The sequence below is a fragment of the Bos javanicus genome, chromosome 11, assembly GCF_032452875.1.
Source record: "Bos javanicus breed banteng chromosome 11, ARS-OSU_banteng_1.0, whole genome shotgun sequence".
Taxonomy (NCBI): Eukaryota; Metazoa; Chordata; class Mammalia; order Artiodactyla; family Bovidae; genus Bos; species Bos javanicus.
In genome coordinates, this window is record NC_083878.1 from 30,032,418 (window position 1) to 30,046,155 (window position 13,738).

The window sequence follows — 13,738 nt, forward strand, 5'->3', positions numbered from 1 at the left end:
TACATACATACCTATCATGTCTAATAAATTCTACGTCATGTCCCTGATGGCACTTCTTAATGCAGTTCACACATATGGCGTTTCGATCTGTGGTGTTACAAGTGTGACATCTACAAAACAAAAGCTTACATTATTTTCCTCCATCATCTTATTTATTCAGAATACTGCAATCTGTTATATATTACCCTATGACCTTTGGCTTTTAAGAGGACCAAATTTTTTTTTGTGGTTCTAGTCTAGTTCTGAAAAGAGACTTCAATGGAATATAGCATTTTCCTATTTTGTGTCTCCCAAGGAAAACAAGTAGCTACCTTTATTGAATCAATATGGGGGAGAGGGGAATTAAAACCACTCATGTTAGCTAGGATATAAGGAATACTTAATGACAGTCTAGGAAAACAATATAAATGTTTTACATTTTCAGTGGTATCTATAGTTAGTACAGTACTACATTTTCCCACATTTTATGGTCTCAAACACAGGATCCTCCAAGAAGACCGATCACAACTTAATGTGGACAGCTAATAATTTTCAGTTACATTCTATTAGCAAATACCCAGTTTACTTTCTTTTAGCTCATATACTTAAGGGAAAGCTAAAAATGTTGAGTTCTTGTCAGTTAAGGAGAGAAAACCTTGGTACCTCTCCTTTTTTAAGACAAATAACTGAGAAATATACCTGTAGAAATCATGCATGGGATAGCTGGTATAACTTGATATTTTATATAAACACTGGCCTCTACTAACAGCCTTTTCTATGGCGTCTTGATTGTTCATTATTTTGTTATCTGTAATAAAAGAAAAAAGTAATATTGTATAGTATGAAGACGTAAGATAAGAGTTTAAGAGCTTTAAAAGAGGCTAATCAATGAAGTAAAAAAAAACTGGCTAGGGATAGAAATGAGTTTTCCTTGTATAAGGTACTCCCAACTATTTAGAATAAGTTGAAACAAAACTCTTTCAGAATACATCTCTTGAGTTGCTGGTTAACTACTGTACAGTGACAGAAGGAATTAAATTATTGGATAGCAATGACTTCTGATTATCTTCTCATGGCATATTTAGTGTACTTATAGGCAGAACACAAGATTCCAACATACCTTTCATTGTCACATTAACACCAGATGCTAAAAATAAGCCTCCAAATCGGTTGTTAAAAATTTGATTGCCTTCTAGTGTTGCAGTTGCATGATTTGTGATTTCAATACCTGAAGCAAAATTTACAAACAGCAGATGCATCACTTTATATAGTTTCTTAAAAGAAACCTGAAATATAGCAAATGTAGTAAAATAGTTCTTTTATATAAAAAGTATGTTAAATGTAGTAAACTGTGTATCAGTTCCTAACATCTAAAAAAGAGAAGCTTATTTGAATCACTTAGTTCTCTACCCCTGCTAAGGAAGGAATAATACAGATGGTTCATACTCTACTTTATTGATAATGACATTATTTTAAAATTTCTCTCCAACTAAGAAGATAGGACCCAGAAATATGTGTAGGAAGGAGCTAGATGGTTATTTGGAATTAAAGAGAAATTGTCTTTACTGGCAAAACGTTGAAATATATGCATAATACTTGAATTTTACTTACCAATATCTTTAAAAAAACATTATTTGTGAGGCCAGAGGGCTTGCATTTTATCTTTATTCCTAATGGTAGCCAGTAGTTACTCTATCCAATTAATGATTCTTAATTACTACTGAACTACAAGAACAATATTGTAAGTTTGGCTTAGAGTAGAAGAATCCAAAACTTGGGACTGTGTGAGCTCAGTCACTAAGTCATGTCCAACTCTGCAACCTCATGGACTGAATCCAAAACTTGGATTAGGTGCTCTTAAAAGCAATTGTAAACAAGCATTCGGCCAACTTCCACAGCACACTGCACACCTTTAGTTATTAAGCAATGATATACCAAGAATCAATTTAATGTACAGCAAACAAGCTACAGGTAACAAAATACAAACCTGCAGCAAATCCATCAAATATTCTGTTTTTCCTCAAGACTGGATGACTATTAGTGCTGATTAGAACACCTGCTTGAGCATTCCTGAAAATATCATTTTCTTCAAGGAGACCTATAATGAAATATTTCCCCAGGTTAGGGCTAATCCACATAGCAAATTTTACTGTCTTTTTGGTGGTATTTAGGTTTTCTTTTAGTTTCTTATTAACTGGACTATAAAATTCATAGGACTAGTTTTTCAACTGAAAGTTTGTTTAGTAATTCACAAATACTTAAAGTAGAATTTAAACAATAATTTTAAAATTAGCAGATAACCATTCTAACCAATAAACTGGAAGTCCCATGGTTGCAAGGATCATGTATAGCTTACCACTGCATCACCAGTGCCCAGGCACAAGGCATAAAGCTGATTCTTACTCAACACTGCTGAATTAATTCCTTTGAAGTATTTTAGGATCTTTGCATTCTCCATGCTTTAGATTCAAGCCCCAATTCTTTCTAGCCACTATCAGCATTCCTTGATCAGTTTTCTTTACTTTGGTCTCTATTCTGCTATTGTTTTCCCAAGTTTCCTACAACTCTATCATATCCCTTTATCAATATAAAAAACTTACAGAATAAAGTTTAAAATTTAACTTGCTGTTTACAGTCTTTCAAAATATTCCCCCAACCTACCCCTCTTGTTTCACTACATTACTTACACTTTGTAATGTGTAAGTAATAAAAAATGTAAAAGTAATAAAAGTAAAAAAGTAAAGTAATAAAAATGCTATACATTTTTATCTCTTGCCTTTGATTTATATTATTTCCTCTTTCTGCAGTGTCATAGTCTTTCTTCTTAATGTCACTTCCTCTGGGAGGTTTTTGGTTTTCCTCTATCAAATTAATTATTCTCTCTTCTGGGATGATAACAGTGATTAAGAGTAGACTGAGGAATCAGACTTCATGCCTTCAAATACTGACTTAGCCACTTCCAAACTCTGGGCAAATTACTTCTCTTTATTTCAATTTCCTTATCAGTAAAATAGGCATAATAGTACCTACCACAATAGGGTTATTATGAGGATTAGTTAATACATGTAAAAGTACACAGTACTAAATAAGTATTAACATGACTCCTATAAAACCTACTTATGTACACTGAATCATATTTAGTTATGTACTAGTGTTTCTCTGCTCCCTGAAGACATGAAATGCTTTTATTTCTGTACACATCTGATCTATCTGTAATTGTTAAGTATTAACCTGTAAATTCCTTTTCTCCTAGAAAAGACTACTCCAAGTGCCTGAGTGCATGCGTGCTAAGTCACTTCAGTTGTGTCCAACTCTTTGTGACCCCACGGACTGTAGCCCACCAGGCCCCTCTGTCCATGGGATTCTCCAGGCAAGAATACTGGAGTGGGTTGCCATGCCCTCCTCCAGGGGATCTTCTCGACCCATGTATCAAACACGTGTCTCCTTGACTCGTGCACTGCAGGTAGATTCTTTATACCACTAAGCCACAGGAGAAGCCTGACTATTCCAAGATCCTACCTCTAATCTTGCAGATGTCCACTATAGGCTCCTCAAGTACTATTGCTAAGGTCTAGTCCAAACTACTACATACATACAAAGCCTTTTCATTATACTGCATATATAAAAATAAAACCTTTAACGATTTGGGCCCTGGCCCTGTTCCAGCCTCAACTTTCAGATCTCTTGCCTTACTAAACCACTGTTTCCTTTTAGACTGTAGCTTACCACGTGCCACTCCATTAGACCATAAACTTTCTGGATGTAGTACTGTTTTATATTCACCATTTTATCTTCAGTATCTGTATCACAGTGTTAGGCACAGGTATGTTCAATTAATAAGTATGCTACTGGTAAGTCGCTTCAGTTGTGTCCGACTCTGTGCGACCCCAGAGACGGCAGCCCATCAGGCTCCCCCGTCCCTGGGATTCTCCAGGCAAGAATACTGGAGTGGGTTCCCATTTCCTTCTCCAATGCATGAGAGTGAAAAGTAAAAGTGAAGTCACTCAGTCGTGTCCGACTCCTGACCCCATGGACTGCAGCCCACCAGGCTCCTCCGTCCATGGGATTTGCCAGGCAAGAGTACTGGAGTGGGGTGCCATTGCCTTCTCCAAATTAGTAAGTATATACTAGAACAAATGAAAGAGTGAAATAATTACTTTCTATACCAGAATGGGCTTCAAACCCCTACCCCTCATCTTACCAGTAAATACTCATTTTTTCAAGACACAGTTCAAGAGTGCTTTTACTCCAGAACCTTTTCCAACACCTTACAAATAAAACCAACAATTCTGTACTGTGTTTCCTCATTGTATCTAATAAAGAATCCTATCAGAGGATTACATCATTTACTGAACTACTAGATTATAAGCTTCTTGAGAGTCTTTATCATTGATGGAATCATGCTGCTTGGTGGTAGCAGTAAATTTTGTTGATTAAGTCTTGTTATGTTAGAGTAATTACTAGCTAATCTTCTATACAAGGTATGTATGATGTTGGGTTACTGATATTTCAGGAATGGTGATAATCTGCATTCGATAGTCTCTGAACAAAATGAACTGGCAAGAGGCAGGGACTGTAAGCTTTTGCCTCAATGCAAAGTTGATTTGACATTTATGGATACCAAACTGAGCACATCTTGGCTTCAATAATTCAATTCTCCAACAAAGATGGTTGTGAACAGGTACAAATAAGCAATACTTACTGACTACAGACATTTTTATATATTTACAGATCAATTAATTTTTCACATCTAGTTCTATAACTTGACTTTAAAATTTATTATAATCATATCACTATTCTGGATAATAAAAAGCCCAGAGAGGGGGTGTAAACAAATTCTGCTACCTTAAAAAAGCCTTACAAAAAAAGCCTTAAAAAAGCGGCACAAAGTAGCTATAACAGGAGAAGGAAAATTCTGCAAACATGTCTCCTTTAACTCTAGGCACTAACCTCCTAAGCCATCTCAAGATTTAATAAGAACGACCGTGATTCCTTCACAATGACATTAACTGGCAATGTCACTGATCATTAAAGATATGGAAGAATAATGGAAAACTGGGTTTTTAACTAATGCAAACTTAACAACAATACCTCGACCCCCATTAAATATACAGATGCCACCATCTCTTCCATCATGGATTTTATTTCTTCTTAGTGTAGGATTACTATCTGTCTTAATCCAGACTCCAGCCATTGCATTGTCAAATATTTCATTGTCTTCTATACAGCCTAGACCTATAAATGGAAAATTTTAGGTTATGTTATTTAGAAAGTATATTTCTAAAGACAATATCACTGAAAAAAAAAAAAGGGTAAAAGATTAAACATACCAGAATTATAAACTAGAATTCCACCATTCTGTCCTCCCCAGATTTTGTTGCGCCTAATTTTGGGGTTGCTTCCAGTCCTATGGATAGAATAGAAAGTAATGCCATCTCATTGCTTCTGCTCCCACATCCCATGTTAACAGTAAGAAAACCCACAATAATCACTTTAAGAATTAACAACATAATTAAACATCACCTTCAAGATACTCTGAGAAGTCTGTCAGTGAGGAAACGGGCTTAATTTTGCATAATTCTATCTTCCCACAGAACAGACTTAGCTATAGATTATTACTACAGAGTCTCCTAATACGTAAACTAAACTGAGGATGTTAGATTAAGTAACATTTATTATTATATGCTCCCCTCATATGTAAAATAAAATATGATCAGGACTACTGCAATTCCAAAAACTGGTAAAATACAAGAAAGAAGGATTTAAAGCCTAATAATTTTGCAGAATGAGCATAAAAACAGAAGCTCCCATTTAATAAGTACCTATGACATGTAGGTACCTTACAAGTATTTTTACATAGCTTTCCACTCTCCAATATGATAGAGTACACTGATAGCTGATAAGGACTGTCACACCAGATGACACAACAGTGGAAATGAGCTCTTACGGCATATGTGCCATTCAGCCAAAACTTACACACAATTTAAGCCAAGAGTATGAACACACATACAAAAGGAGGAATAAAAATTGAGCACTTAATAACTAGGTAATTTTTTCTATTTACCCTACACACTCACAATTCCCTCCCCGAAGAAAGCCAAATGTGAAAACATTTACCTTATCTGAACCCCTGAATACATATGATTATAAATATCATTGTCCTCTAGTACTCCATGTCCATTGTCATAAAAATAAACACCAACCTAAAATTAATAAAGATTTTTTTCAAATTAAAAAATGTGTTTATAAAACAATAATTTCCCATACTAAGTCAAACATAACCTTACCTGCTTGCCACTATGTATCCTGTTTCTTCTCAGTACTGGAGTGCTGCCAGTTGTCACCCAGACTCCGGCCAGAGTATTACTATAGACTTCATTCTCTTCTATTACGCCTTGTCCTTTCTCATGCTAAATAAAAGTTATTGACTATAATAGGTATCTTGTATAAGCCAAGTAATTTACAGTATAGTCTACCTTTTGAGACAAATTATGACCAAAAAAAAAAAAAGAGCTAACTGGTAACATTCTCTTACCTAGTCTTTACCTGAGTTTAAGCTCAAAGGTTTTATACTGTCCTTTGTGTATTTTTGTATTTTTAAATCTATTATGGTAAGAATAGTAGCACTGGATTTTCTTATCTCATTCTAAGATATAAAACAAACCAAAGTTCTCTCACTTAGGAAGTTAATAATTATTTCAACCTATCACTGGTTCAAAACAAGGTTCAAGTTACTAACATTTTTATTTTTAGTAGAAGATTTAAGACATGAACATTTCTAGAACTAGGAATAAAAATTAGACTCACACCTGGCATCACACAAGGACCTTTCTGAAATTCTCTACATTTTCTTACTCTAATAACAGTGTCAGATACTATGATGACAGAAGACACAGGACGAATACACTAATACATAGGTTTTTAAATTTTGTAAGATGCTTAATTATGTTTCAACATCATGTCAAATGTCTGGCTTTTTCAGAAGATAAAAATATTCAAGTCTAGTATTACTAATACTCAGTGATATTATGATTTTAATTAATAGTTTTGGAAAATCTCAGAGACTCATACAGTAATCACACTGGCCAAATTCTAGTGTAACAAATATAACTCAGACTACCAACCATTTGTTGTATGCATTCAGCCCATACTGCCATTATAATTAGATATTTCAATAAAAAGGTGTATCTCCTATGCTTAAATTTAGTCAGTTGACAAAATTATAGAGCACTACACACAAAATATTACATCATTCATACACTGGGAGAGAGAAAAAGTTGAATATGGCCTACTTACAGGTAGACATAATTTTGTACTTTCTTTCTTTTCTACCCCGACTTTAATTCATGAAGTTCTAGAACTGTATTTATTAACTTACCACATAAATTCCACCATGCTGGCCATCATGAATTTTGTTATGTCGAACAATTGGACAACTGTTTGTCCTAATCTGAATTCCTGCTAATGCATTGCCTATTTAAAAATAAAAGTTACAATATCAACATATGGAGCCTAATGGAACATAGTAAGAGCGCAATTCTGTGAAATATGTCATATTCAGAAAGACACTTATGATCCATGAACATTTCAGAACAAAACTAAGGGAACTAGGAGTGTAAGAAGATGCAGAAGGATTGCAGGCAGTCTAAGAATAGTGGTTACGACCAGAGATGCTGGAGCCAGGCTGTTAAGTTTTGACTCCCAGGAATTTGACTTATTTCCTATGTGACTTTGATTAAGCTGCTTAAACCTCTTTGTACCTTTGTTTCCTGACCAGTAAGTGGGGGATATTTAATAGTGCCTACTTCACAGGGTTGATGTAAATATTATATGACTTAATTCAAGTAAGGTACTCAAAAAAGTACCTAGCAATCAGTAAAATTATGTGTATTATCCAGTAAGTATTAGCAAAAGAGGACACCCAGGAACATATCAGTGTCTAGCACACAGATACCTAATAATTGTTTGCTGAATTAATACCTCAAAAGTTTTAATGAGTATTTTCCCTTTCTAATTAGTACCAAAGTGTATTAAACTACCACAGAAATTGCTAAACAATGGAGTGAATTAAGGGAACTGCAGATACTCTGTGAGAATAGGGTCTTAGTTTTATTTTCATCCCTAGTATGTAGAACAGTGCCTAATACATCGTAGATACTCAGTAAATGTTTGTTAAGTGAATAAATGTCACAGAATAATCTTTATTGAGAATTTAAAGAACCTAGATCAGTTCTCCTATTCAGAAGGTTTCAAAATGGTCCATTTACTAATGACAGGAACACAGGCCAGGTTCTAAAATTTTATAGAACAAAATACATTTACCATAAATGTCATTTCCTTCAATAAGGCCTCGTCCATCACCGAAGATGTAAACTCCACCTTGATTTCCATTAAATATAGAATTCCCCCTATAATCATGTGGGGAAATAAAAAACACACAAAAGAATCTATTCAGAAAAGCTTGCTTGTTTTATTAAAAGCCCAGCCATGTTCACGTGACCTTAGAAAATTATTTAACTTCTACGAGCCTCAGCTTCCTAATTTATGAAATGAGAAACTAGATGATTTCCTTTTAATTCTAAGACTTAAAGCTTTGGAAAAGCCATCTAGTATTTGAGATGCTGGCACCCCACTCCAGCTTTCTTGCCTGGAGAATCCCATGGACGGAGGAGCCTGGTGGGTTACAGTCCATGGGGTCGCTCAGAGTCAGACATGACTGAACGACTTCACTTTCACTTTCATGCACTGGAGAAGGAAATGGCAACCCACTCCAGTGTTCTTGCCTGGAGAATCCCAGGGACAGGGGAGCCTGGTGGGCTGCCGTCTGTGGGGTCGCACAGAGTTGGGCACGACTGAAGTGACTTAGCAGCAGCAGTAGCAGCATTCTTAGAAATTCCCCTCAAAAGTGCTAATTCAGGGAACTCCCAGACAGTCCAGTGGTTAGGACACTACACTTCCACTTCAGAGGGCCCAGGTCTGATCTCTGGTCAGAGAACTAGGATCCCACAAGAAGCGAGGTCAAAGGAAACAATAACACAACTTATTAAAATTTACAAAAGAGGAGCTAATCCATTTAAAAGAACTTTTCTTAGCTCATCTACAAGCATTTGTTGAATAGTAATTAAGATGGAAATCACACAATCAACTTTCATAAAGCCAGTGGAAAACAATTTTACAGAAATAATTCATGGTCATTGATTTCATTATCATAGCTCTGTTTTACAAGTCTTAGCCAATGCCTGTAAGACTGGATCTGTGGATTCCCCTGGTGGTCCAGTGGTTAAAAATCCACCTCCCAATGCAGGGGACATTGTAAGATTCCACAAGCAGTGGGGCAACTAAGCCCATGTGCCACAAGTACTGAGCCCACACTCTAGAGCTTGTGCTCTGAAACAAGAGGAGCCACTGTAACGAGAAGCCCACACACTGCAACTAGAGAGGAGACTCCACTCTCTGCCACTAGAGAAAGTCCACGTACACCAACGAAGACCCAGCAGAGCCAAAAATAAAATACATAATAATAAAAAAGACTGGATCTGTTTGTTTCCTTGCTGTGGCCAGAGGGAGTGTCAGGAACTGACAGCTTAAAGTTTTGACTCTTTTGTTATTCTTGGTCTCTTTGTCCAAATATCTTAAGAGATAATTAATAACCTAACTATCTGATCTCAGAAAGAAAAAGGACAAGACAGATCATTCAGATTCCAAGAGAAGATCACAGCCCTATTTACTCATCTATAATGAAGTTTGATGAATTTAAAATGAAAACCACAGCATTTGCAATTTTTCATAAAAAATAGAGGTTACATGGATGAGATCACTAATAAAAAACAAAACACCGCAAAATAAATGCAATAGCTATGTTCATTCAGATGCACAGACTTTTATTAGGTAAATCTATCTTATAGTAATCAGGTGTCTAGGAAAAATAGAGTTAAAGCTAAGTATCTTAACTCTTTTTATAACATAAAACATAAAGTGAAAATATAATTCTCTTCCATAATTATATAGAAATACCTTATTGTTGGGTCACTATTTGAGGTAATCCATACACCTGCAAAGTTGTTTGCATAGATTTTATTCTCTATGAATTGTCCTCTTCCTTTTTCATGAACATATATTCCCCCAGTCTGCCCATGATGAATTTCACATCGAACCACTGTGGGGTTAGCATAAGCCTTTACTTCAAAGCCTGCTATCCGGTTTCTGTGTATGTTGCAGCTTTCAAAGTAACCCTGGAAAATACAGAAATTAAGCCTGAAGGTAAGGCTACTTTCCAAAAAGAAATGACATTAAAAAACCTTTTAAATGTATACCTCCAAATTAAGTATTAGAAACATTCAAGAGTTAAGAATGAAACAGAGACAGATATATACTAAATTTAAAATTATAAACATTTAAATGTTTTAAGCATTTCAGTTTAATTAATTTGAATTAATTAAATCCTCTAATTAATGTGAGTATATTCAAAGCCAGGAAAGAAAAACAGGGAAAGATTTATTCAATAAACGCAAATAAATACCATTACCGAGTAAGAATACATATTCAACAAAAGGTTTAAGTATTAAAGAAAACCTTAAAAATGTCCCCCAAAAATCAACTATTAAAAAGCTGACCAAAGGACATAATCAGAGACTACAGTAAAAGACATAATAATGTTCATCTTAGCACAGTAAGAGAGAACTGACTCAAAATGTTGTGAAGATCTAGGCTCATGTTATACATGCTATCATGTTTAGTGAAAAGAACAGTATACACTGTACTTTAAGATAATATACATTCAATATGACTCAATTTTATTTGAAAAAACAAACAAAACAACAACAACAAAAAACAAACCTGAAGGATAAAACAAGAATATGAGAGTGTGATTAAATGAATAGTGGTATTATGCATGCTTATTGTATCCTTTATGCTTCTCTAAATTTCTTAAACTTTCTACAATGGATATATGTTACTTATTTTCTAAAGATAATAAACATTACTGTAATACTGATATCTTAAATTCTAAGACCCAGTCAGACTGAATGTTAGAGGAAAAAATGAGAGAGTTAAATGACAGCACTCCTAGGAGTATGAAAGCCATTTCATACTCCTTGTCTACCTCCCTTCAAAAACTGAATGTGTTCCCCTCTCATTAAATTCCCTTTCACACTAAGTATTTTCTTATGCTACTTCCATGTACTATCTTGTGCTTAACTTGTTATATCCATTTTTACCAATTATAAGCTTCTGAAGAGAAAGGGTGCCTCTTTTACTAACTTCTGGAGCATCTATTTAAGATTTCACACATGGTAAGCACTCAAACATGACTTGATAAACTTTTTGCCAAATCTAGTAGAGGTTAAAACAGGATGTAATTCTGAGTATTCTAATATACTACATATTTAACTCTTTAAGAAAATGTCTGAGAGTAACATTTAGAAGTAGTTTTCAAGTTTCATTTCCCACAAATAAAGTACAAATCACTTACAACTTATACCTGTTAACATATAGGTTATAAACTTACTCTTTTTTTAAAAAAATTGGGGGATTGCATCAAAAATAGTTCCTTAATACATGAAAAAATTTTTTCTTCTTTGATTTATATAAAAAAAAATTGGATCAGCACCAGGTGTATACAGACTATTATGGCAAAACTGAGCATCAAAGAAACAACAGTTGTGAAAGAGATTAAACTGAAAGAGATTAATGTCAGTTTGGAACAATTCAACATTTTGATGTTTTCATCATTGAGAAGGGAGCTCAACTTGTTTCTGTCAGGAGTTGAATGATATACCCTGAATGGTAAACTTGGGAAAGAATAAACTGAGTATGCTCAATTCAGCTTCACTCTTTTTCTCCCTCAAGTGAGCTGCCCTTAGGGGAATATACCTTCTTTACCATACCATGAACATTGCCTGTGACTAAGTAGATTAAGTGCATTTTATTCCAGGGTTCAGTTAAACAGACCCATTTAGTTCTCATTCTAAGTTATATCCTCCAATTTAACCTTTAAGGGAAATGAAGTTGATATTTTAACCTCCTTATGCTACTTCATAGCTTTGATTTCTTAATTTGCTCACAATGCAGCAGGAAAAGGTATGCTATTTACTGGGCTTCTATGAAGATTCCAGTGACAGGACACTGTCATGTTCCAGCTGTGCTAGTACAACATACAGTACTGCAAGTATACTTTGCTACAGTGTATCTACTAGAAAATTTTCAACTGCACGGTTGCTTTTTTGGCAACACCATACACACATCTTGCTGGATCTTAGTTCCCTGAACAAGGACTGAACCCAAGCCCTCAGCTGTGAAAGTGCATAATTCTATCCACTAGACCACCAGTGAATTACTTGTTTTCTTTAGGTTTTGATTTTGCACACTTAGGAGAGTCAACTAGGACCCACAAGTTTACTAAGGCAAACAGCAGTCCCTTTCTTTATTTTCCCTTGTCCAGAGGTCCCTATTTTCAATTCTTTTGACCGACTTTCATATTTTTAAGTGAAAATGCGTACTATCTTGAGTTTGCAGTTTTAGGTATTATGTGCTGATCTCCTATTACGAAAGATGAGATTTTGCTCTTCTACAATTATCTTGTTCTCTTTTGCTTAGACGTCCAGTGATAATTCTATCCTAAACTTGCTACTAGTTGTTTAAATCACTTTTTTTTTTTTTGGTGGCTGCGAGGCCCAGCTTGCAGGGACTCCCTGTCGGAAGACCAGGGATAGATCCCATGCACTTGTCAGTGAAAGCCTGGAGTACTAACCAGTTGACTGCCAGGAAATTTCTAATCATTTCTTTTTTTTTTTTTAATTTTTGGCTGTGCTGGGTCTTTGTTGCTGCGTGTGGGCTTTCTCAAGTTATGGTGAGCAGGGGCTACTCTCTACTTGCAGCACGTGGGCTTTCTTATTGCAGTGGCTTTTCCTGTTACAGAGCACAGGCTCTAGAGTGTGTGGGCTTCTGTAGTTGCAGCTCGCAGGCTCTAGAGTGTGGGCTCAGTAGTTGTGGCGCATGGGCTTCGTTGCCCCAAGGCATGTGGGATCTTCCTGGATTACGGATGGAAATGGTGTCCCCTGCATTGGCAGGTGGTTTCCTAACTACTGGACCACCAGGGAGGCCCCTCAATCACTTCTTAATATATTTGTATTCACATTAGGTTCTTCCTGAATATAAGCAATTTTAGAACCTGCTCTAATCTGAACTGGTTACCATGATCATAGGCACATGCTTATTTTACCACACTGTAATTTAAAGGTTAAAAATGTCTCCTAGTTCTATCAAAGATGGGAGTTATAATCTGTATCTTTTGTTTTAAGATAACTTTCAAGAAAAGAAAGTAGCAAAAAGTTTTTGAAAGAAAATTTTTTCTTCTTCATGCTCTTAGAATCTTATATTGCTACAACTGTGATTTTATTACAGTCAGGGCAACATTTGATTGACACACATAGTTTTATAATATCATAAGAAAACTAACCTACTGTTATGAATTGAAGGATTCAGTTAGTGTAATTTTGCTTTAAAATACATTTTAATGAAATGCATCTATTTTGTTAAGAAATGCCTTTAGTGCAAAATGGTGTAATGGACTCTAAGTAGTAAACGTAATTCTACTTTGCCTTTTAAGACGCAAACCATGAAAGCTCTAATATATATACAAAACTCCAAGGGCACAGACATTTTCCCAGACTATTCCTTATTATAAAAGGATTTATTTCCCTACCAGAAGATACCAGATTGCTAACAGCTTCTTCTATATTCTAAAATAAAAGCTTGTTAA

General features: G+C 35.2%; 1 protein-coding gene across 3 annotated transcripts in view; it reads right to left on the bottom strand.

Moving 5' to 3' along the window:
* The window catches only part of FBXO11 (F-box protein 11), a 112,218-nt gene that overhangs the window by 1,419 nt on the left and 97,061 nt on the right, over positions 1-13,738 (bottom strand). For all 3 annotated transcript variants that reach the window (XM_061432296.1, XM_061432295.1, XM_061432297.1), the window contains 11 exons: positions 9,994-10,211; positions 8,302-8,387; positions 7,358-7,452; positions 6,267-6,389; positions 6,097-6,182; positions 5,310-5,386; positions 5,071-5,214; positions 1,967-2,077; positions 1,100-1,207; positions 679-787; positions 12-110 (listed from right to left, as the gene is read on the bottom strand). In XM_061432296.1, the coding sequence (XP_061288280.1) occupies positions 12-110; positions 679-787; positions 1,100-1,207; positions 1,967-2,077; positions 5,071-5,214; positions 5,310-5,386; positions 6,097-6,182; positions 6,267-6,389; positions 7,358-7,452; positions 8,302-8,387; positions 9,994-10,211 (1,256 nt within the window). The remainder of the gene's footprint in view (positions 1-11; positions 111-678; positions 788-1,099; positions 1,208-1,966; positions 2,078-5,070; positions 5,215-5,309; positions 5,387-6,096; positions 6,183-6,266; positions 6,390-7,357; positions 7,453-8,301; positions 8,388-9,993; positions 10,212-13,738) is intronic.